This window comes from Dermacentor silvarum, chromosome 4 (assembly GCF_013339745.2).
Source record: "Dermacentor silvarum isolate Dsil-2018 chromosome 4, BIME_Dsil_1.4, whole genome shotgun sequence".
NCBI classification, from domain to species: Eukaryota; Metazoa; Arthropoda; class Arachnida; order Ixodida; family Ixodidae; genus Dermacentor; species Dermacentor silvarum.
The window spans coordinates 21,224,526-21,245,790 of record NC_051157.2 but is presented as its reverse complement, the minus strand read 5'-3'; the positions used below and the strand labels follow the sequence as shown (position 1 = coordinate 21,245,790).

The 21,265-nt window shown below is 50.7% G+C and overlaps 1 protein-coding gene across 1 annotated transcript in view; it reads left to right on the top strand.

Moving 5' to 3' along the window:
* LOC119449606 (N-alpha-acetyltransferase 15, NatA auxiliary subunit-like) overlaps positions 1 to 20,463 on the top strand; it is a 96,783-nt gene extending 76,320 nt beyond the window's left edge. The window contains 5 exon segments of the mRNA XM_037712819.2: positions 13,342 to 13,553; positions 17,207 to 17,414; positions 17,988 to 18,131; positions 18,253 to 18,350; positions 18,655 to 20,463. Of these exon segments, the coding sequence (XP_037568747.1) occupies positions 13,342 to 13,553; positions 17,207 to 17,414; positions 17,988 to 18,131; positions 18,253 to 18,350; positions 18,655 to 18,813 (821 nt within the window). The 3' untranslated portion in view covers positions 18,814 to 20,463.
* Positions 20,464 to 21,265: the final 802 nt, after the last annotated feature.

Sequence of the window (21,265 nt, the reverse complement as noted above, 5' to 3'; positions counted from 1 at the left end):
TTTTGGCTTGAATCGCGCTCGCGCTCTGCATGGCATTGTTCGCATATGCTCTCGAGCCAGTGTGTTGCGGGCTTCCTAACACCCATACTCTTTTGGAAGAGTTGTAGGTCAGTTGCGCGTCGTTTTTGTCTGCCGTCCTAGTGAGTTTTATTGTCGGCGCGTCACGCTCGCGCGCCAGTTACGTCGTCTTATTATTTTGCGTGTGACTCTATCGCCCTTTGGCACTGCGCAGAATTTAAGAATGAATACGTAAAGCGTTCACCTGGATGAATCTGAGATCCCATCCGTTGAGTTTCTCGAGCTGTTAACTGTCGGGACTTGTAGCTTTGTTAAAGTGACACGAGTTTCCCTTGCGGAAGTGCGCCACCGCTTCTATATCTTATTTTATACTTTGCAGATGCATTCAGAAGTGAGTTTCTGTATCGACGTTACACATTCTGAAGTAATGAATTCCTGATTTCCAGGTCAATCACACGCTTGTGCTTGAACGAATTCGCAGCGCTAAAAAACTAACTTTTCTGGCTTTCGAGCAGTTATAGAAGCTTTAGAAGTAACCAGTACGGTCTCAACGGGGCAGGCCCACGTTTATATAAAGAATAGCTATGTTTCCCGTCGCGCTGCTTTACTCTCAAAGACTGCTTCATGTTATTATTATTATTTTTTAAGTCATTGCATTCACGGATGCTTCGTCGTGCAGTCATTCGACGTTTGATCCTGTTCGCGAAAAGGTTGCATCATGAACGCTGCTCGGGCAGGCGATGAATCACAGCACGCATCGAGCCTAATGGTGTGTGCTGGAGCGCAACCACTACAGAATTCCGGCGTTCGAACGTGACTGCAGTGCGTTAGTGGGGCTGTCTAGCGATAGCGACAGTGGACGTGAGGCACTCCCGAATTCTTTATTTATATTTTCATGTGTGTGCGAGCAGAGAGGTGGAATTCCTAATGAGCCGCTGTTTCAAATTCATCGAAACTTCTCCCCCTTTGGTGCTTCTTCGCCTGAACGTTTGCGCGTTCAAAGTGTGGGCCGTTTATCTCTAGTGCGTATGTGGCGTGGTCTCGAATTAGGCCGTAGTGTTAAAAGCGGACTCAGCGGGGGAACTCGTTGTGCAAGTTGACGAATTAAGGGCTCGAACTGAACCGTTACTTCTCTTCCTCTCTCTCTCTCTCACTTTCATTATTTCGGCCAGCTTTTGTTCAATTCGTCATGTTGAGTAACACTCTAATCGGGGAGTTAGGCTCAGAAAACTGCTTAGTCTTGCTTGCAGCAAGACTAAGCAGTGTCCGGGCCACTTCAGAAGCCGCCCGTGCTTGATTTGGTTTATATAACTCGCACGCAAGGAAGTTCCGAATCTTTTTCCACGCGGGATCCGTAGCACGCTTCCAGACCTCGGTGCTCTAGAGTACTTGCGCCGTTGCCTATCGAAGTTGAGACTAAGATTTGGACACTAGCCGTTCCTTTTTGTTCGTCTGCTTCGTAGCCTCTTTGGTTCATTTACTATTTCATGAAAGCGAAAGTCGCTCGCGTCTCTTCACTTGAACGCCCCATTTTGCCAGCGCTAGCGATCGCAGAGCACTTGTTTTTGCAGTGCTCCGATAGGCAAAGGCACATCTAACTCGGCGTGAGTAGACGGAAGGGTTTGGTATCTGTCTTGCAGTGCTTGTGGGATGTTTTCGGCAAGAGTCTGGCGTGGCGGGTCAATTGCTACTTCCGTGACATTTCTCGGGATTTTCTGTCCTCTGACAGCACCTCCGGCCCGTGATTTCTTTTTTTTTTTTTTTTTTTCGACCGAGGCTTTGTGCGCACGTACAAAGCATTCGGAGACGCCATTCATCCGCAAGTGCGTTCGCGTCTTGCGACTGCGCGTGCGCTGGCGCGATGTTCTCCGGTCTCCATCAATCATGCGCTAGGCACGAACACGCCGACTTCGTTTGTTTCTCGCTTGTCTTTCTCGGCGAGAATCTGTTCTTTTTCTCGTAGTTAATTTATCAATGGAGCGCTCCCCGCGCCGCAGTTTCCCCTTTACACTGTATCTCTCTCTTTCCTTTGATCGCGTTCCTCGGTGTTGGACATTGGCAACTCGGCGACTTTGTAAGGATGTATTCTGGCTGCGCTGCGGACCGAGTGTTGCGCAATCACGCACCCTGCTGTTGAGAGAACGCGCGAACTCGTTCTTTCTCGCTCTCCCCCGTTCGCGTGTTGTATGGAGCACGAACGAGGTTCACCAGCATCGGGACACAAAGCTCGCACCTATCGCGATGAAAGGGTAGGGGGAAAGGGACTTGATTCCGCCGGATCTGCTCTGCGTTCGAAGCCGGCTCATTTCTCTCTCGTCAAAAAAGAGAAAGGAAGCGTACGCGCGGTGAACGGGGTCTATGGGCCGCTGGGCAGAGAAAAGAGCAACTGTAGCGTGGGAGGATGGGCAGTCCTGGCGTGACCTTTCGTGACTGCCGCTGACCTCGTCGAGCGGTGCAGCTAGCCCATAGCGCTTTATAGCGTTATAGTATGCGCCGTGTGTGTGTGTTTGTATGCGCCCTCGCGCTGGAGGTGGAAGCTGGCGGCGAGGTGAGTTCCCCTCGCCGATCACGATCGAATGTACCCTCCGTCCCGTTCAGGCTCGAAACACCGCGCTTTGTTTGCCACTCTCGTGTAAGTAAGAGGAGATGTTATACCGTTGTTTTCCGACGGAGTCTGTAATTGCGGACCTCCGCTTTGGCTTATATAGTATATGCCGGTACAAGGGCACCCACACTGCAGCGTTCAGTGTTATAGATGCGCGGCGCGAACTCCCGGCGCCATCGGTGGCGGTTATCGTGCGGCTTTTGGCTGTGGTCAGCCTGAGTCTGCCTTCGTTTCACCTGCTTCTATACTGCCTGCGTGTTTAGTCTGCTTGCAGTGCATAATTTGTACGCTAGGGGCGTGGGGATGGATGAAGGGGTTATTACGGCAAGGGAGAAGGGGTGGGGGGCGCTGCAGAGTCGGAGCCATTTGAGGCTGGTATCCTTATGCAGCGTATGAATTCGTTGACTCTTCTCGACCGGGCCACTTCAGAAGCCGCCCGTGCTCCGTTTTGAACCCCACAGTCATCTACGTGGCTTCCGTGTTGTGGAACGTTTCATTTTCTTTCGCTTATCTCTGGGACGGCAATTCAGAAAGGCGCTGCAATCGAACCCTTAACTACAGCGACTCCGCGCTTCTGCAGTTGTTGGTTTTCGCCATTGGAAACTCGATTATGCTTAACGTTAAATGTTCGTTTCCTTCGTCACACTTTCATACCTACGCAACAGGGAGAGAAACTTATGCGACCGTGGTATTTTCTGCAAGTCGGAGGCGACTTTCGTGTTGCGCTCGTTTTCTTGCGCTATCCCGTCGCTACTATTCTTCGTAATAGGTCCTTGCCGGAAACCGCGGTGGGCACGAAGGGTCGGAGGTGCGTGTTGTGTGGGAGCGAGTGGCAAAGAGAACGAGTTAAGAGCACTGTTTCTCGCAATGGCCGCGGAAATTATTAGCCTGTCGGCGCGCGCGCGGGCGGGCGTGCCAGGAAGATTTCATCGCGTCGCCGACGCCCCGCCGCGGTTTGTGGTGCGGTGGGACCGCTAGCGGTGCGCGTCGGCCGCCACGGTTGTCACGTGTGCGGCGAGCGTGCCTTGAAGCCGCGAATTGATTCCCGCACTGCTCAGCCGCGTACCTCCGCTCGTGACGAGGACCCCCCCTACCTCCCAACGCCTTGTCACTATTCTCGTTGCACGCTCGTCTCCTTTTTTCTCGAGATTGGGACACGATTTTGCGTCCATTCCGCGTGTTTCGCGTCGCTCTGCAGCACGGTGATTGTACAGCTTCGCCGCCGCTTTACGATCATCTCGTCAGTCGTGGTCTTCTCGACTGTTGGCCGAACGCGCACCGTTCCTTTGCCGCCGTCCCTCGGCAGAAGGGAGGCGACCCCGCGTGTCTCGAGTGCACGCGTATTCTTATTCGGTTATTGGGCACGCTCGCGCCCTTTGCTTGTTGACTGCAGCTGCGCGTGCTAAAGCGCACGCCTTCCACGGAATAGCGAGCGGGGTCAGGCGGCCCGACGGCCGTCGCATCACGCACTTGACTGACCGCCGGCCGGAACGCGTGGCCTATTCCGGCGCCGTTTGGCTGGCTTGGAATTTCCGGCTCTCGAAAGACTTGCATATGCCAACGGCTCGGCTCATAACTCTCGGCCTCGGTAGTAACCGGCTCAGCGGAATCAGAATCCCTGCGCCCAGGCGCATGCACGAACTCCAGCGTGGCTGTGTGGTGTCGCGCGCTTGGTTCGTGAGGCGTCCGACCCACGCGGACTATCTCGCTTTCGTACGGTTGCTGCTTCGGCCGATGGTAGGGGTGCGCCTCTTATTGCCCACTCGCTGGCCGCCTCGTGAACGGCCCGGTTCCTCAGCTTCCGGCGGCCATCGCGCGCTTCCGCTGTGGCAGCGCGCAGAGTCGTTCGTCGCGCTTTGATTCGGAGTGCCGTCATTGCGCTCTCACGTGCGGCGCCGCCAGTCGCCTCACAATCCCCGCCTTCTGTGTCCATCGGTTGTTGAGAGTGGCGACGGCGGAAATATACGGAGTCGACCGATGCTTTTGCATCCTTGTACGACCACCACTGTTGGCGAAGAAAGTGCCTTCCGATCGTCGCGTGCTTGGAGGGGGGGGGGGGGGGGGGGGGCGCTGTTGCGTTCCTGCACACGCGCGAGCCAATTTTAGGCGGCCGTTGGTCGTGTACGTGTGTGCGTATTACACGCACCGGTTGGCATGGTTCGCGGTGGCCAGGCTGATATGTGGCAAATATCGCGTCACAGCCGACAGGCAGCTCGACGGGGCACGCTCGTGGCGTGCTTGCCCGCCGCCTCGTGAAGTCTGAGTGTTCCGCAAATAGTGAGGCGAGTGTTTTGTCCTCCTAGCCGAGAGCAGCGCCTCATCCTGTACCGTTTGTATTGCCGAATCTGGAAAGGCGAACGGCGCGCCGCGCTCGTGCTTTTGGCATTGGTGTCTTTTTGTTCACCAGCATGTATTTGAAATGTCTCAGTTGGATACTGACAGGTATTGTTCTTTTCAATGTATAGGAAGACAACATTCTGCCAGCGTGCTTCCTAAAGATGTTTCTGTGTCGAAGAGCACGGATGTTTAGATTTGCACTCGAGTCGAGGCTGCTGGTGTCGCCGAGTGTAGCGGTGTAGCGCCTAGTCGAGCTCGCTAACGCTATAGGCCCGACAGTCTTTGTGCGCGGTGCCAAGGTTCGTTTGATGTTTTGCATTCGTCGGTAAGGGATCATAACATTACGGGGTGTCACGTAACAGCACCCAGCTGTGCTGCTTATGACACGCCTTTTGAATAACACACTGCTTTAGTGCACCGATAACTTTCCGTTGTGACTTTATTTCTACGCGCGATACAATAGGCGGCAGCTGACGGTCTCTGCAGCGTTATTCAGTTATCACTCTTCGATACCGGCCTGTGTGTGGTCCAGCCGCCACAGGATCTCCTTGCTACTTCACGCTTTCGTCATCTGCACGCACGGAACGTCGTCGGCCGCTGCGGCTTGCTCCCGGCAGCTCTGTTGTGCGTGGCCTGTGGACGTAATCGATTGTAAGAGGCCTCCCGTTAGTTTCGGCCCCTGCTGACTTTTGATTCCGGCCGCGCTATGTGGCATGACCGATGGCAGAGCCGGTGGAATCGACCCCTGCTCTCGCAGGAGGGCGCGATCCTTCCTCTCTGACGGAGGACCACAACGAGCGTGTGATGCGTGTGTCGCTCATTTGCCGAGGGAACATGTTCCGTACATCGCGGAAGGATGTCGCGCGCTGTGGCTTGTGTGCTGTACCGCTTTTCAATTCATGCCTCGCCTGTCTGTCGCGCTGCGAGTCATCTGCTGCGGTGTTCTCGCAATACCTCCCTGCATTTCGTGCATATCACGCGCTGCTGCGTATACATGCTTTGCCGGCGATGTGAAACGTGCCTTGTTCAAAGCGGTGGCAGCCCAACAGCGTTCGACGGTTCGGTGCGCGGCCGGTCGTTCTCGTTGCGGAATGAACGCTGATGAGCCTGGCCGGCTGTGTGGCATTCGGTGCTGCCGCATCGCATTCCGTCTGCGCGTGCTGTCGTGGCGGCAGTGACGTTGATGACCCGGTGGAAGAAGGGGGGAGTCTTCTGGTCGCTTTCGCGGTTCTTTGGCTCGTTTCGCGGAGCGGGACTCCGGCGTTTTCTTTCTCCGGCTTCCGGCACCGCGAAAGAGGAGCTCCGGGAACCTCGATTAGCCCCGATCTCTTCTTTGCCCAGCTCGCGCGGAGAGTTTGGTCGTGCGGAGGGACCCCCCCTCTGGTCCGGTCGTCTCTTCATTTGACCGGACTTTTGTGCTGCGACGAAAGGGCTTGCCTCCTCCATCTTCTCCTCAATGGGACGCCGGTGACGGCCCGCGGCGTCTTCCTGCATTCTTCAGCCCCCTCCGGGTGTTCATTTGCTTGACTTTCTTTCCTGGCGCTTTCTTCGCGTCATTTTTCTGCTCTTCCGCTTCTTCGCATCTCTCGCCTCTCTGCCGATCTTTGTAGTAGCGCTCATTTCACGAGACTGCCGGCATGTTGTGTAAACACCTGCTTGTGGTCTCGGAGGAACGCTAGTCTCCGCTGTTTGCGCTCTTCCCCTTCGTCTTGCTTGCGGGTTATTGTTGTCTGGCCGCGCGATACTTGGGCAATCGCTGTTTCATCCCGGCACCGTTGTAGCGCCGTCGGATTGGTGTATTCTCTCTTTTATTCTTGCCTCTGCGTCTGTGCGCTTGTTTGCTTTCGTTTGTGTGTGAGCACTGGGTATTTCTTCGAGCGACAAGTAGCCTGCGCGGACTACGCCGCCATTTCGCAAGCGTTCCCGTGGTGCTGCTTTGTTTGTTCGCCATGATCGACTGCCATCAGTGGAACCGTCGTCGCCGCGTGCGTTTGTTCGTGTCTAGTTCTTGCCTAGAGGTTCATTTTCAGAACGGGCTTTTCTATTCGTTTGTTCATCGGGAAGGCAAAAGGTGGACTCGCCTCTACCATTCTCGCGTGTTTGTGTGCACTGAACGAAGCTGCCGTTGCGAAGATTACCGTTCTACAAAACCTCGAATGGCTGGGATGCCATTCCGACCACAAATTGGTCACATTCGGTTCGCTGTGTCGTGTTTTGCTGAGGCGGCCTTTCCTGATTTCTCTCTCTCTCTCTAGGTGCTTACCATTGTTCGTCAGCCTTGGACTTTATTCCTGTCCTGTCGTATTTGCTCTTGCGGGGCTACTCTGATCGACAGGATTAACTGTCTGGCACTGTCTTCGCAGGAGTGTAGACGAACAGTGGTAAATTGCGGTTTGTGCCGACCCGTTGTGATTGGCGACCTTTTTGAGGACTTCCTTTGCGTTTGTTGCTCTTCGTATCTGCTCAACGAAGCTGCCGGTGCCAGCGGGAGCCACGTGTACGCATGGGCTTGCCTCTAGAGCCCTTTGCCTTCACCCCGGACTGAACGTTTCCTTGGCCACGTCCGCCCGCCGCCGCCGCCTCAAGAACTGCAACGCTACAACTTCAACTTTGCGTACCGTTGCGAGGCAGAGTTAAGAAATGGCCACAGGCCGTCGCGTGGTTATTGCGGCAAGCTTTTAGTGGCGCTGCTGGAGAGGTGGCTGGTGTTGCGAATAAAGCCCGTTGCGAATGCTCGTAGCGGGAAGGGAAGAAGCGAGGGGTGGAAAGCGGCGGCCCCGTTTTCCCTTTGAAAAATCGATCGTTTCATTGGGGGGACCTTTCGACCCCGCTCTGCGCATTCGGCACTAAGAAAGAAAAGAAACTGCCTTTCCCGATGGGGGGACGCTCGGTGGTGGTGCCAAGCGGCGGCGGGCAGCTGCGTAATCGGACGACGGTCTCGACTTACCGCTCCGCGAGCCACGAAACGAAACGGACCGACCCTCGAGTGGTTGTGTTGAGGGCACGGCTGCTGCGTGCTTTTACTGTTAGTCGAGGCACGCGAATATCAGTGCGCGTGTGCGGTTCCCAGAACAGTACCTTGATGAGAGCTTACTAATCATATTTTTTTCGTACTTCACCAAATAAAAATGTGATCATTGATTGAATTGGAAATTAAAGCGATTAAATGCTCAAAGCTTGCCCATCTATAGGAATCTTCTGACCAGTGCCAGTTCGAGAATATTAGTTCAGAATATGTACGGCCACATGCATTGACATTCCTCGTCTGCTACATCGAGCACCTGTATATATTCACTCGGTCACATCTCTAGGACTGATATTTCGAAACTCGGGCTGTTCTTGAGATTCCTGATAAAACTACACTCCTTAAGAATTTCCTCACTCCTATTTATTTACCAGCTTCAGCAAATGCCTAAAGTTAATTAAAACGACACTTTGGTTATTGGTGTGCGGTCATAATCTGTAATTAAGTGATTGAGTGTTGTCGGATGTGTTGCTTTAAGAGCAAATTCATATCTATTGCTGTACGTTTATAGCACACGGGGGAGGAGGGGGCATAACTCTTTGCAAAACACGTGGTGTATTCTGTGGTAGTACCAGCACGAACACCCATTAAGTTAGTTTAGATTCGTAAAGTATGCTTTAAAACAGTTCGCATTTATTTACCGGGAAAAGTCTGATTCGTGATGTAAGTAGTCAAATTTCTTGAATGACGCACCTAAACCACGATGCCGTGCAAGTCAGTGAAGTCACGCTATTTTCGGCTGTCTTTCTGCAGTAAAAGCTTTCCATGAGTTACCGAGTTGAGTATTTACCTACTTTTCAATGAAGTGTAAGCGCCCTTTAGTGACAGTGAACAAGCCCCGAGTAGATGCTGTCAAACCTCTGTGACGTCACGGGTGCTTGTGTGGGAATTCCACGATGTTGTCGCCACCAGTTCTTGCATGCACTCTGGCTTGCCATAGGTGATGGCATCACTGATTTGCTTAATATATTCCAGAAGGGTAGTCTACCAATCTAGCTTAATTCGATAATAATGCTATTTACTTAAGCTTGTCTTTTTAACACATTCTTAAGGAAGTGCATGTGATCGCACATATAGACACTTTCAAACTGTTGCATCAGGAACGGAACTGCTCATGTTGATAGCTTACTTTCATAATTTCCTCTGGCATATTTGTTATCTCTTTAATCTTGTCACCGTTCACGTTAACCCCCGTGTAGATATACTCTGAGTAGTCAACAGCGCTCTCCCCGTGTCGGTTCTTCCCGTCCATTATGCGTCTTCCGTAATTCTAAGCGCAGTTCCTTTTCTTCTTGGTATCAACCGGTTCTTAGCGTTTCGATATGCGAGGCTGTCTCAGTTTCCGCTTACGCTGCTGCCGTGCATGTCTGTTTTGTTCGATATGAGTGAGCCTTCTAGTCTTTTCGTAAAACGCATCGTCGTCGTCATTCGGTGTAATGCTGCTTAGCGCAAACAGGCTGGGGGAGAACACGGAAGTGCACGCAGGTTATAGGTGTGTGCGCCAATGTGACAAGCCGCGCTCGGCTGCCTCAGAAACGGCCGTTGAAGCGCGTGCATCTTGAGATATGTGAGGGGGAAAAAAGGAACAGCTGGAAATGTCAGGATCCCCCTCTACCTTTATGTAACATCCGCCTTGTAGCTCGTTTCGTAACGCAAACGGGTGCCTGCGCGAGCTTCTCTGAACAGCTTCGAGCGTACGTCAGTTGACTTTTCGGCTTGGAATGGATGCGTTACATCCCAAGACCCCAGGATCAACCGTTTTTCCTGTCGGTCAGCGTTAATGGGTTAAAAGGGCCATCAGCGGAAGATATCTGTACATTGTTCTTCCCTCCTTCGTCCCCCCATGTCTCCCTCACTCTCTTTCATGTCGTGTACGTTTCTCGACTTCAGCTTCCATACGCTGCGCGGCAGCAGATGAACGTGTAGCCCTGCTGTGTTTCGACCTTCTTGTCGCGCTCGCGGGCCAAGGGGTCTGCGAAGTTCGTCTTGACGACGACACTGGCTATAGTAGTGGTTGCGCAACTAACTACGCGCTTAGTCTTTTTTGCCGTATCGTTTGAGCGTTGCGGCATCGCATGCATATTGCTGCGTGTCGTGACGTTTCGCGTCACATATGAAACGAGCAAACGCCGATGCGAGCGCTAACGGTGCGGGGCTCTTTTCGGCATGTTCCGTTTGCAGCAAAAAATTACGGAGTTTTTGAAGTAGCGTCCCCAAGTGGCTTTACGTAACGTTAAAGCCCGAACTCGTTTGTACGCCGGGCCGATTGCGTATCTTAAGTTTGGGTCCCCTATTTATACTCAATTGTTAAGCCTGCTGGTGGGTACGCATTGAAAATGGCGGCACAGCTAAATTAGTTTGTTTTTCCCGTTTCATTGGTCAGGTCCGCTGCTATATAGCGCGAATTACGTGGTGGAACCTGTAGAGGTGTTTTCCGTGGCCGCATTGTGCATGACCATTTAGTTTAAAACTAGCCAGCCTTGTGTGCACTTCATTGCACTGCGACCTGCGCTCTCCGTTAGTTGTACAAAATTGCAACCGAGAGAAGCAAACCTAACGGCGGCGAAAAGTGGTCATTACGTTGCGAGTTCGTTCTTGTTTGCGGCTTTCGAGGGACGGTGTGTGCGTTGGTGCGACGTTAGGTTTAAGCGACTTCAGACCACCAGCCAGCGCGGCAGTCCCGTCAGGTTTGTCGGTCGGCTGAGGGTCTGGCACGCCGCTGTCACGGTGCACTACTCGCTGGCGGCCGAGAGCGCGCGATGGACGGGCGAAGTAGCGACCCCGTCGTTGCATTGCTTAATTGTTTCAGGAGAGCTGCTCTTCGCTCCTCCATCGGTTCGTGTCTAGCGCGCTTCTTCTGGCCTTGGCTTGGAGGACGCACGCGCTCAGTATCGTCCCGTGTGGTGGGAAAAATGAACCTCCAACTCGGCGGACGTCACGCACGACCGAGCGCCGTGCGACGCGGTCGTGCGCGCTTCGCGCGATTGCCGCGCGTCCGGCCCGATGACAGATCCATGCTTGCGACAGACCCGCCGGGTCCGCGCTGGCACCGTGGCACTCTCGTGACTGACTGCACCGGCATTGCACGGCGCCTCGTCGATGGTAGCTGGTGGAGGGGGGGTTTCGGGAATTCCTGTCTAGATTTGCTTTGGGAAAGCGCTGCATTCTCTCCAGCGCACGGATTTCGATTTCATGAATGCACGTTTCGTGAGCTGACGTTCACGCGTACCGTTAACGCTTCTTCAAAAATTTTTGACAGCGTTCGCAATCCTTTATTGTTCGTAAGAACTATAATTTGCTGGCTACCTTCGCTAATAATTTGTTTGCTATACCACGGTTAGCCGACGGCGGTTCTTACGAAACTCGGGACCTAGAACAGCGGTTGAATCGTTCGTAGCACTTGCGATAAAGTGTACTCATAAACAGCGGTATCCGGTGTGCGCTGTTTATAGCTCTTCTACGTTTGACAAGTCGACTTCATACATGCAGGACGCCTGAAAAATGTGTTCGTAAACAAACTCCGGCAGAAGTGACCACAACAACTAGGCCGTTCACTATTCTGCAGGTTGTCTGCTGACAGAACGGTGTGGCTGAGATTGCCGTGCGTGCCACGCAACACTCGAGTTCAAGGGCCGTATTCTGTATCGATCACTTTCGTGGATATCTCGATCAGTAGACATTGATCGGCTAAATCAGCGGACAGAATGCCCGTCACGCCGGATGCGCTGGATTCAAGGACGCGGTGGCATATTTACGTCTCCCCATTGATCGGTCGAGGGGTTTTAGAAGGGGGGGTCACATCGCGGTGACCACCCCATCTGCTTAGTGACGAACGATACGTCGGCGTTGACTCCGCGCGTTTTGGAGCGAAGGCGAAATCGACGTGCGGCAAACCGTGTCTCTTCGTCGTCGCGTTGCAGCGCGCAGTCCCGCAATTGTTTCTCTGCCCATTAGTGAGACCTTATCTAGTGGACCATCAGGAAACGCTCATGATGGTTGCATTCGTCAGTAATTTATTTTTCTGCGCCGCGCGGAAACGAAAACGAGGCTAAGGCCGGACCAGAGTTATTTTTCTTATTCATTCCCGCACTCGAGTGATTGGCGCTGTCGGCGCGCTCTGACCTGAGGCGCGCGTTGTGGCAGGTATAGTCTTGCCGTAGGCGGAAAAAGAGCCCATCCGGCGTCTTCCCAGCGCTTCTGATGAGAAACGTTTAGTGCGGTAGAGTGGCGGCTCGCAGCGAGATGGAAGGGGGTCCGAGTGTCTGGGCGTTTAAGACGTCGGGGTGGGCAGGCGGCGCGCGGTCGGGGAAGAAAATAAAATAGCGGCGGATGACCGTTTCCTCGGCACTGCTCGCGGGCCTAACGCGAGACACCCAAGGCCGCCATGCGCGCGCGTGTTTGTGCATGGGCCGCACGAGTCCGCTTTTGGCAAACGTGAACGGCACGCTGTCGTGAGCGATATTTTTAGGGACCCTGAAGTGTGCCGTGCGTATCACGTGCGCGCTTTGAAAGAACCTGAATTCCCGGAAACGCGAGGTGCCGCCAAGTAAAGTTTGTTGAAGGGAGTCCCCCGAGGCGGAGCGACATTTTTTGTCGTATGTGTAATCGTTAACAGCGCCCAGCTGTGCGCGCGTAAGGCTGCAAGTTTATTACAAGACGTCTTAATGCTGTCAGACGCAAAGGGTTTCCTGCAAAAATTACTAGTGGGATATCTGTAGTCATTGTATACGGGAGTTGCGAAGTCCAGCCAGCATGAGAATGATGTGTAGTACATGGATTTGTGCAAACTCTGTTCTTTTGGATTTGAACAACTTTGTGGCTTTGCAAATAAGTGGGGTCCAAACCCCGGGCCACGCTAAGCGACGGCTTCCTCTGAATAACAGAAGTGCATCTCAAAGGCTTTTCTTTCACTGGCTGCAGGATTAAGCAAACGACGATAAATAAGCACGTCATGGTCGCCATGTATTAAACTTCCCGTATTGATCATCTTCAGCAAAATATTGCGTTATAGATGACACATGTTGCCCTGATTATTCATGGGCGCTGACACTTATTATCTGCATGCGTTTAGAAATATACTAATGCTTAAACGTTTAGCAATGTAAAGCGTAATAATAACGCCACAAGAACGTCCGAAGCCACTGGCACGAATATTAGACAAATCCATGTGCTACCCATACTTTTCATGGTAGTACCGATTTGACAGTTCAAAGCGCGAACCTGTTGCGCGCACAGCATCGTAAGTCAAGCTTCTTCGCATCAGACGATAAACAGCGAGTGAGTTACGTAGTTGCTGTAAAAGCACCAAGAGCTGGCGGAATCTTAAGGGTGCGCGAACTCTCTTTCTCCCATGCAGCCAACATGGCCCCTGGCGAGCTGAAGAAGCTGAAGAGCAAGCAGCGCAAGGCCCGGCGACGAGCCGAGCAGGAGAAAGAGAAGCAGACCCTGGCGCAGGAGAAGCAGAAGTCCCGGCAAGCCCAGCAGGCTCAGCAGGCGCAGCAGCAGCAGGACGGCGGTGAGATGGACGGCCTGCGGGACGAGGAATTGCTGCCCGACAAGCTGGCCAGGGTGCGTGTGGCACGCTCGGTGTTCCCCTTCTTCTAGCCGTTTGGGGCGACGTATTCCACGTGGATGATTACTTCGCACTCGTGCTAAAGACGCCCTCCTCTCCTGAAAGATCTGCCGTTCTTTGTGCTCTTAAAACTGGCTCATTGGCCCATCTCCCAACCACCCGTGGGCCTTGTCATCGTCGAAATACGAGCAAGTTTTACATTTCAGAATCGTTACTTCGTTGCTGTACTGCCTTTGTGTGAAAGTCCGAGGCACGAGGGACCGGAACTGTCGCTGGACCATACGGCTGTGCTCCTGTAGTTGATAGCAACCCTGGAGTTCTGAAGTTTTGCTGCCCCTTAAGAGTTGGAAGGGTTAAAGTTGAACACGGCGAGTGTTAAGCTACCCTTGCAGTATAGATAGAGCTTCCGTGATGGATTACTGGAGAACCAGAATGCAAGATAAACGCATGTTAGAATTCTACAGGACGGCTAAAGAAAAGTTGAAAAAATATCTTCTGGACAGCTCCGAAGGGGAGCGCTTGACATTTTGATTGAATGCTGAATGCTTGAGTACAAATTAATAAATGAAAGAGTCAATCACCAAGATCCAAGAAGCATCAGGGTTTAAAAGCAGCCGCGTGACGACTTATGGGCAACAGATAGAGATAAGCAAGAGGAGGCTGGAAGACTATTGCAGAAAGGAGTGCGTGATCGATTTGTCAGGCGTTGAAGGGAAATTTGATTCGCACAAATTTCCCTTCGTTAGCAAGATGTGTGGCATGTGGCAGCCTCTAAATATCCGCGTGGCCACACTTCCAGCGCTCGTTTTCTCAGGTCTCCCGTTCTCGATAGCAGGTGACGCTGTGAGTCGGCTCTCACTCACTGTTACGCTTTTTAGCCTAACTAGCTGTTAGCTATCCAAAATCCAGGCGAGGCCGAGAGATCTAGTTGCACGCTGTGGTATAAATACATCTTACAAACAGTGATAAGGTGCCTCAGAAAGGCTGGCCTACGTTTCGATAGGGTGACCTATCTTCGTCAAAGGCGCCCTTGTCTTAGTTGTAACAGGCTAGTAGGGTGACGTCACGTATGGTCGTTATCGGCGGAGGCTATCTGTAAAGGAATTGTTTACAGCCAGCCGCCGCCGACACCACCACCACGATTTACGCGCACGTGCGAGCACCGACTAATCCTTTCGGTGTCATAAATAGGCAAAGTGCGTATTATCAGAATTGAAATCGTTAACTAAGAAAACAGCAGCTCTGCGATGGGTCGGAAATTCGCCCGCTTGATCTTGTGTCCATCGCTCCATTGGTGCGACTTAGTTCAGTGTTGGCCTTGTTATTCTAAAGCGAACCACGAATGCCGTAAGCATGCTGCAAGAAAGGCGCGGTCGGTTTGTTTATAATATTTGGCTTTGGGGTCACAAACATGGAAAGTAACAAAAACGGTTGAGGCCGCCGGCCTGCGTATATGTATCAGGCTCTTGTACAAGATACTCAGAAAATGTATTTAAGATAAGTTACTAAATGCCACGCGACAAAATAATTCAGGAAAGTATTGAATACCGAATTCAGAAATATACTTGAGATATAGTACAAAAAAAGAGAATTTTGTTACTTCAAAGATGCAAGATAACTTTTGTTCCAAAGTGTAAACGACAGTAAAACGAATCGAAGTTTCACCAGGAAGCTTTATTGGCTCGCAGGATGAGGTTCTTTTCAGATTAGAATTGAATGTTCTTCATGTCGATAAGATCTTAGTCTTTGGTAGGCAGAGCTTGCATTGTGCTTGGACTCTCTTCTCAATAATTTCCACGCATTCAAAAAATTCTCATAAAGTCCAAAGCAGCACCAATGTTGTTTCTCGGATCTTAGTGTCCATCGCTCCAGTGGTGCGACTAGTTCAGTGTCGGCCTTGTTATTCTAAAGCGAACCACGCATGCCGTAAGCATGCTGCAAGGCGCGGTCGGTTTGTTTGTTTGTTTTTGGCTTTGTCAAGCTTGAGAGCCGCGCTTTCTCTCTCTCTCTCACTCTATTTTGTTTAAGGCGATTATATGTCTCATCGTTCAGTTGACTATCAACTTCTTTGAGCGGAAACCGTGTCGTCAAAGCGAAATCGTACACGATGACGTCTCGGTGTAGTAATTCACTTACTACGCCGACCCGGCATCGTGTCTTACCTATATGCAAACTCACACGCAACAAGTGTGATGGTGCGCGGGTCACCGTCGAAATCGTGTTAAGGAAGGGTTAATTTAGGCACTCGAACCCACGACCTTCGGTGGAAGTCGAACCCTCGAGCTTATGTGGGAGTCGAACCGACCACCTTTGGCGTTAAGGCGAATTGAGCACAGACACAATTAATATAGAGATAATTAAAGCACTCGAACCAATGACCTTTGGTGGGAGTCGGCACTCACCACGTTTGGTGTTAATTAGGGCGAGGTTAATTAAGGTAGCGTCAATTTAGGCTCTCGAACCCGTGACCTTTGGTCGGAAAAAACAATAAGTAACAACGCATTCGAATGAGAATGTCAAGTAATTTAATGAATGTCTCTTGAGCGCGCAGGCTTTCGCCTTCACCCTCATTGGCGTATGCTAAAGTGACTGTCAATTTTGTTTCTTATGCTCTCTCTCTTATAACTTTAAGCCTGCCTCTCGAATGGTTATCAGATAGACGAAACGGGTGGGGGATCCGGCCATCGGCGTCCGCCGCGTCCGCCGCGACGAGCTCGTTGCGCGCCGATACCGCACCTTACAGGGACGAAGGGCGGTATCTTAAGTACTGAGTGCAGGGTACGCACAAAAGTATTTCTTACAGCAAAAATAGAGTTGTTACGTTATTGAAAATATGCCAAGTTACCTTAAAAGTGGTTATGCCCCATACTGACGACGCGCGTATGACTTCGATCTGCTTTGCGCTGGAGAGCCGCGATGGTGTCGCCATCTCTCGACAGAACGCGGAAGCAGCGCCGGGCTCCCGAGAACGTAGGAAAGGTGGCCAAACGAGCGCGGCGCGCGTGCTTCCGAACACCGCTGGAGTTTCTCAGGAAGTCACCAGGTGGCGATGCGGTCTTTTGGGCTTGAAAAGCACTTAGCAGGCTTTCGCTGCGGTGTAGAAGGACAGGGATAATGGGAATTTTTCTTGCGGTACGAGATTATATCAGGATGTCTGCCATCGGCTAAAACCTGGAATATTCGGGGAAAATACGGCAAATTTTTTTATTCGCTTGCTTTGAATCGGAGAGATCGGCACCTACAGTGATTAAGATGAAGCCATTGGCATGCGAGAAGAAGGAAGCGAGATATCAACTGAACTTACACAATCTCCAAATAATAGTTTCTTTTTCTGGTTATTATGGGCTGGCATAGTAACTTAGTGGGCTATAAATCACTTTTTTTTTCTTGTGCCTGAACCCCCACTGTCATAGCCTGCCAGGGAATTTTCATAAATACAGTAAGGCAGAACTTGAAAAAAAAAATCTGATAATTTGAAAGTGCCTACATAGTAGCCTCCCTGTATATATGATATATAATTTTCCCTTTCGAGTTCTAATTGTACAATGACCTGCTCTTTTGCACAGTAGGAAATGAAGATTGTGCAAAATGATTACTGTTGTGTGAAAAGCTAGTGCTAAGTAGTGATAATCATGTATGCACCATGCAGACTGAAGAGCCGCTGGAGCAAGCAATCCAATTCCTGCGGCCGCTACAACAGCTGGGTGCCCAGCGGCTGGAGACACACCTGCTGGCATTTGAGATCTACTTGCGCAAGAACCGACCCCTGCTTATGCTGCAGTCCATCAAGCGGGCTTTCCGCCTCGACCCTCAGTGCCCCCGTCTGCATGCACACATGTGCACTTTCCACAGCCTTGGTACGTGCATGACAAGCACAGAAAGACTGCTGTAGGGCACACTTTTTAAAGGCCTTAGAAAGCCTTTCTTCAGCCTCAAACTGGCTAGTGTTGTAATGTTACAGTGCTTGTAACACTTCCCACAAAGAGGAGGTCAGCTCATCAAACTTTTTGCCAGAATGTATGGCAAGTGAAGCCTACCAAAAGTTTCCAGTTGAGATTTTTAGTACTGGCGCATAGCTTGACACTCACCATGCATTAGAAAAGGCACAGGTGTTGTAAGCCACATGCAATTCTCATGGCCCACCTTGACATTTCGATAGTCGACCTTTATATGTTGCATAACCACTGCAGTTATCGCTGCCCATGTCCTTGTGCAAAGAATGAGAAATAAGTTATTCTTGGTATTCACCAGTGTGACAGAACACATAACAAAGGTTGCCAGAATGCAGCCACTGACAGGTGGGTCGTGTGCACGTCATCAGTGAGCAGCTGTCAATGTAACCACTGGTGCATATATCACTAGACAAGACAGTCAGATAGCTTTATTGGGTTCTGTCTTCACAATGTCTGTTTGCCCACTGCCTTTTGCAGTCTCCCAAAGGAAGGACCTCCCAGGGCCTATTGTGACTGTGCTGGAGAAAGAGATGGCTGAGCTGTACCAGTCAAAGAATGCACAGCAACTGAATGAAGAGTTCCTGGCTCAGCATTCACGCTCATTCCCACACTTGCTAGAAGGTGTGTGTGCGTATGCACCACAATTTTTTTCTTGTTCATTGTGCACTTTTCCAGACCTTTTGTATTCCTATATGAAGCTTCCAGCTTTTCTTAGCATGTTGTCATACCTTGTATTCATTAGGTTGCCGCATGATGTACTTCCTGGACACATCCACGCAGAAGCAAGCTCTTCAGATGGTGACATCACTAAACAATGACCTGGAGGGAGTCACTATTGAGGTTAGACGTACTGTCTTTCAGTATGCATTCAGTTTTATTTTCCCTTTTATCTTTCTTACTAGTGTAACATTGCATAGATTACGTGCACTTAAACAAGAAAAGAGTTTCGTGGGTAGCATGTAGCAGAAGAAAAGCACTCCTTCCAAGTGGTAAAAAATAAATAGTTTATTGCAAGCTAGTTGCAGCTTTTGGCTCTAGCTTTACACTGTCACATGCTGTTTTCTACAACCGGTCAGGCTACTTCATAACATTATTTTTCGTACTCGTTTTCAATTTGGAATATTCTGCACTTTGTTTTGCACAGAACTGCTTGCGAACACTTGAGTGCCTGACCAAGGGAGACATGGGTTCGTGTGAAGCGGAGCTGGCACTTTTCCGTGCTGCTTGCCATGAGCGCTTTCCTTTGGCCATCGCATTCCGACCACCACAGTCATCAGCCAATCATGTGCGGCCAGAGGAATGACCCCGGGGTCTCCGGCCGTGCCATGCAAGTCCCCCCCTCATCCAGTGCCTCTGTTAGGCGTGGTCCGCGGGCACAGGCGAAGACGACCTCCTCTGCTCTCCATGTGGCACCAGGCCCAGCCCACACACAGTGAGAGAGGAAAACTACCACCGTCGTAGAAATCGTCTTCAAACTTGCTCTTCCCGACCGTGGCACCATACGTGGCTGTGAGTGTGATTGGTGTCATCGGACGATACTAAAAGCGCCGAAGCTGCAGAATAAAGAAAGGATGGTTTCCTTTTCAGACTCTGAACACCAAGGGTGGGATTGTTCAAGTGTTTAGGACGGGGTATTCATGTTTTTTTGTTATTTTCTCCTTGGCAGTGAAAAATGGACTGTACTGTGGCATGCCAGAACAAAGGACCCGTTATTGGGTGTATGTCTTGGGTACTACCGGCACTGTCATTCCTCAGTGTGATGGTCTACCTCTGGTATGAACAGGTGTGCTGAACAGTCCGCCTTGTGTGCTGCAACGTCAGGAGGTCCGTAGTGGAACAGTTGTGTGGGCAAGTGCCAGCCTGTGGCAAGAGACAGTGTCTGTGACTGCTGTTGGATATTAGAGCCATTTCTGAGATGTCCATTGGCATGGGCGTCAAAATGGTTTGAATTGGTGTACCAGCAGAAACGTGTTACACTGAATCAGATGTACCTTTCCTGCAGTGAGATTTCATTGATACTTATGACAACAGCAGAGAGAGTGACATTACTTTTTAGCAAAGTTGTGGAGAAATGCTTCAGTTGCAAAAGCAATATTAAAGGTGCAGAATTGCAGTAAAATCTTTCCATAGTGATGCAACACTGGGTTATGAATATTGGCAGCAATAGAATTACCTTGGGAATGTTCTTGTAAAAATTATCATATTGATCTTAGTCTTCAAAAGGCTGTAATGTGGTCGGCCATAGTGTTGGTCTGTGGTGTGTGTTGATGCTTTCGATGGAATGAGTGTCTATATATCGTAGGGTTATGACAGCAGCTGGACATTTTTAATTGGAAACCACAGTATACCTATCTAGTGGCATTCGAAGTGGCACAGTGTGGGCCCTCTGCGTTCCCTTTGTTTTAGGAAAGAATCATAGGTACACTGTGGAGCAGTTGAGCGAACAAGGTAGGTTGCTAGATAATGATGCAAAAGTGCTTGACAAGAAAGGTGTATAAGCAGACTTCATGTATACAATGAAGAGTGGCACAGGCTGCCTGCTTATGGCACATTCTGTGCGTGTGTGTAGTGTGGTGCTGGTGCACTTGCATTCCCTGAATGCACATTGCAACACTTGAAGGAAACTGTGTGCTGTCAACATGCTTGAGGACATGTCCTTTCACAAAAGTCCAGCGTCGCTGGACACTTGAGAAGCCTTTTGTACAACGCTAGCGCGCACACGACACGCAGTCGCACTAAAATCGAATTTAACGATATCCAGTTGAAGTCTGTCCCTTGCGATTGCGAGGTCCGTCTTTGGCTGCAACCTAGGGACCTTTTTGTCCCTGAGTGAGCGCCCTGTTGATTTCCCTGAGTTTTGACTCGCCCGCGTCCTTGTTCCTTTTTTTTTTTTTTTTCTATGCGAAGAGTGATTGGTGCCGTGTTGTTTGAAATAAAAAATATGCTGCAATGGCAGATGCCTTTGTCAGTGTTTTATGCAGGCACAAAATAGTACCTGTATATGATCACTTGTGTTGTTTTCAAGCATGTAAAGGTGCCGCTTATTGGAGACGTAAAAGGGGCCATGACACCATCATCAAACTATTCTTAGATCTTGAACTGCACGGTGACCATTGCTTATTTCTGGTTCGTACAATCGCTTTTCGGTGCATGCAGTACACAAAAGCATGGCCTCCGTTACTCGGGAAGCTTGCTCTGTGGATGCAATTTGGAAAAGCTGCCCCTGGCACTCATGCGTTGAGATGGGTAACCGCATTGGCTCCGCCATGTAAACGATGGGCGATTTAAAGACTGGGAGAAGTGATTGTATAGTAAGGTGGAACAATAAAGGTTATTCGTATAGCGACTGCACCGGGGAACGTTACCGAGTCAAACATGACAATCCGCTGATTCAATGTGGTTGGCAGGGGCGCAACATGCTTTCGTATATCTCTAGATTTAGTGGAGAGCCACGTGAGTGATGTGTGGAGTAGTACTGGATATGTGACCTGTGTATGTGTCCTGTGCAAGCCAACCAGCCGAATCTAGACATAGCACAGTGCACGGGAACGTCGACGCTTTAAGAAAAGCGATTCCATCATCTTGCCGAGATCTTCCACCGCTTGGGCTGCATCATTGTTGACCAACGCTGTCAGTTTCGTTGTTTCTGGTAGCAGCGTAGTCGCACTCCTCTCGACGACGCTACGCCATGTGGATAGCCATGTCCTCGCAACACAGCCGTAGTCGCAGGTGAGTGTGTTGTGCGAAGTTGTAGA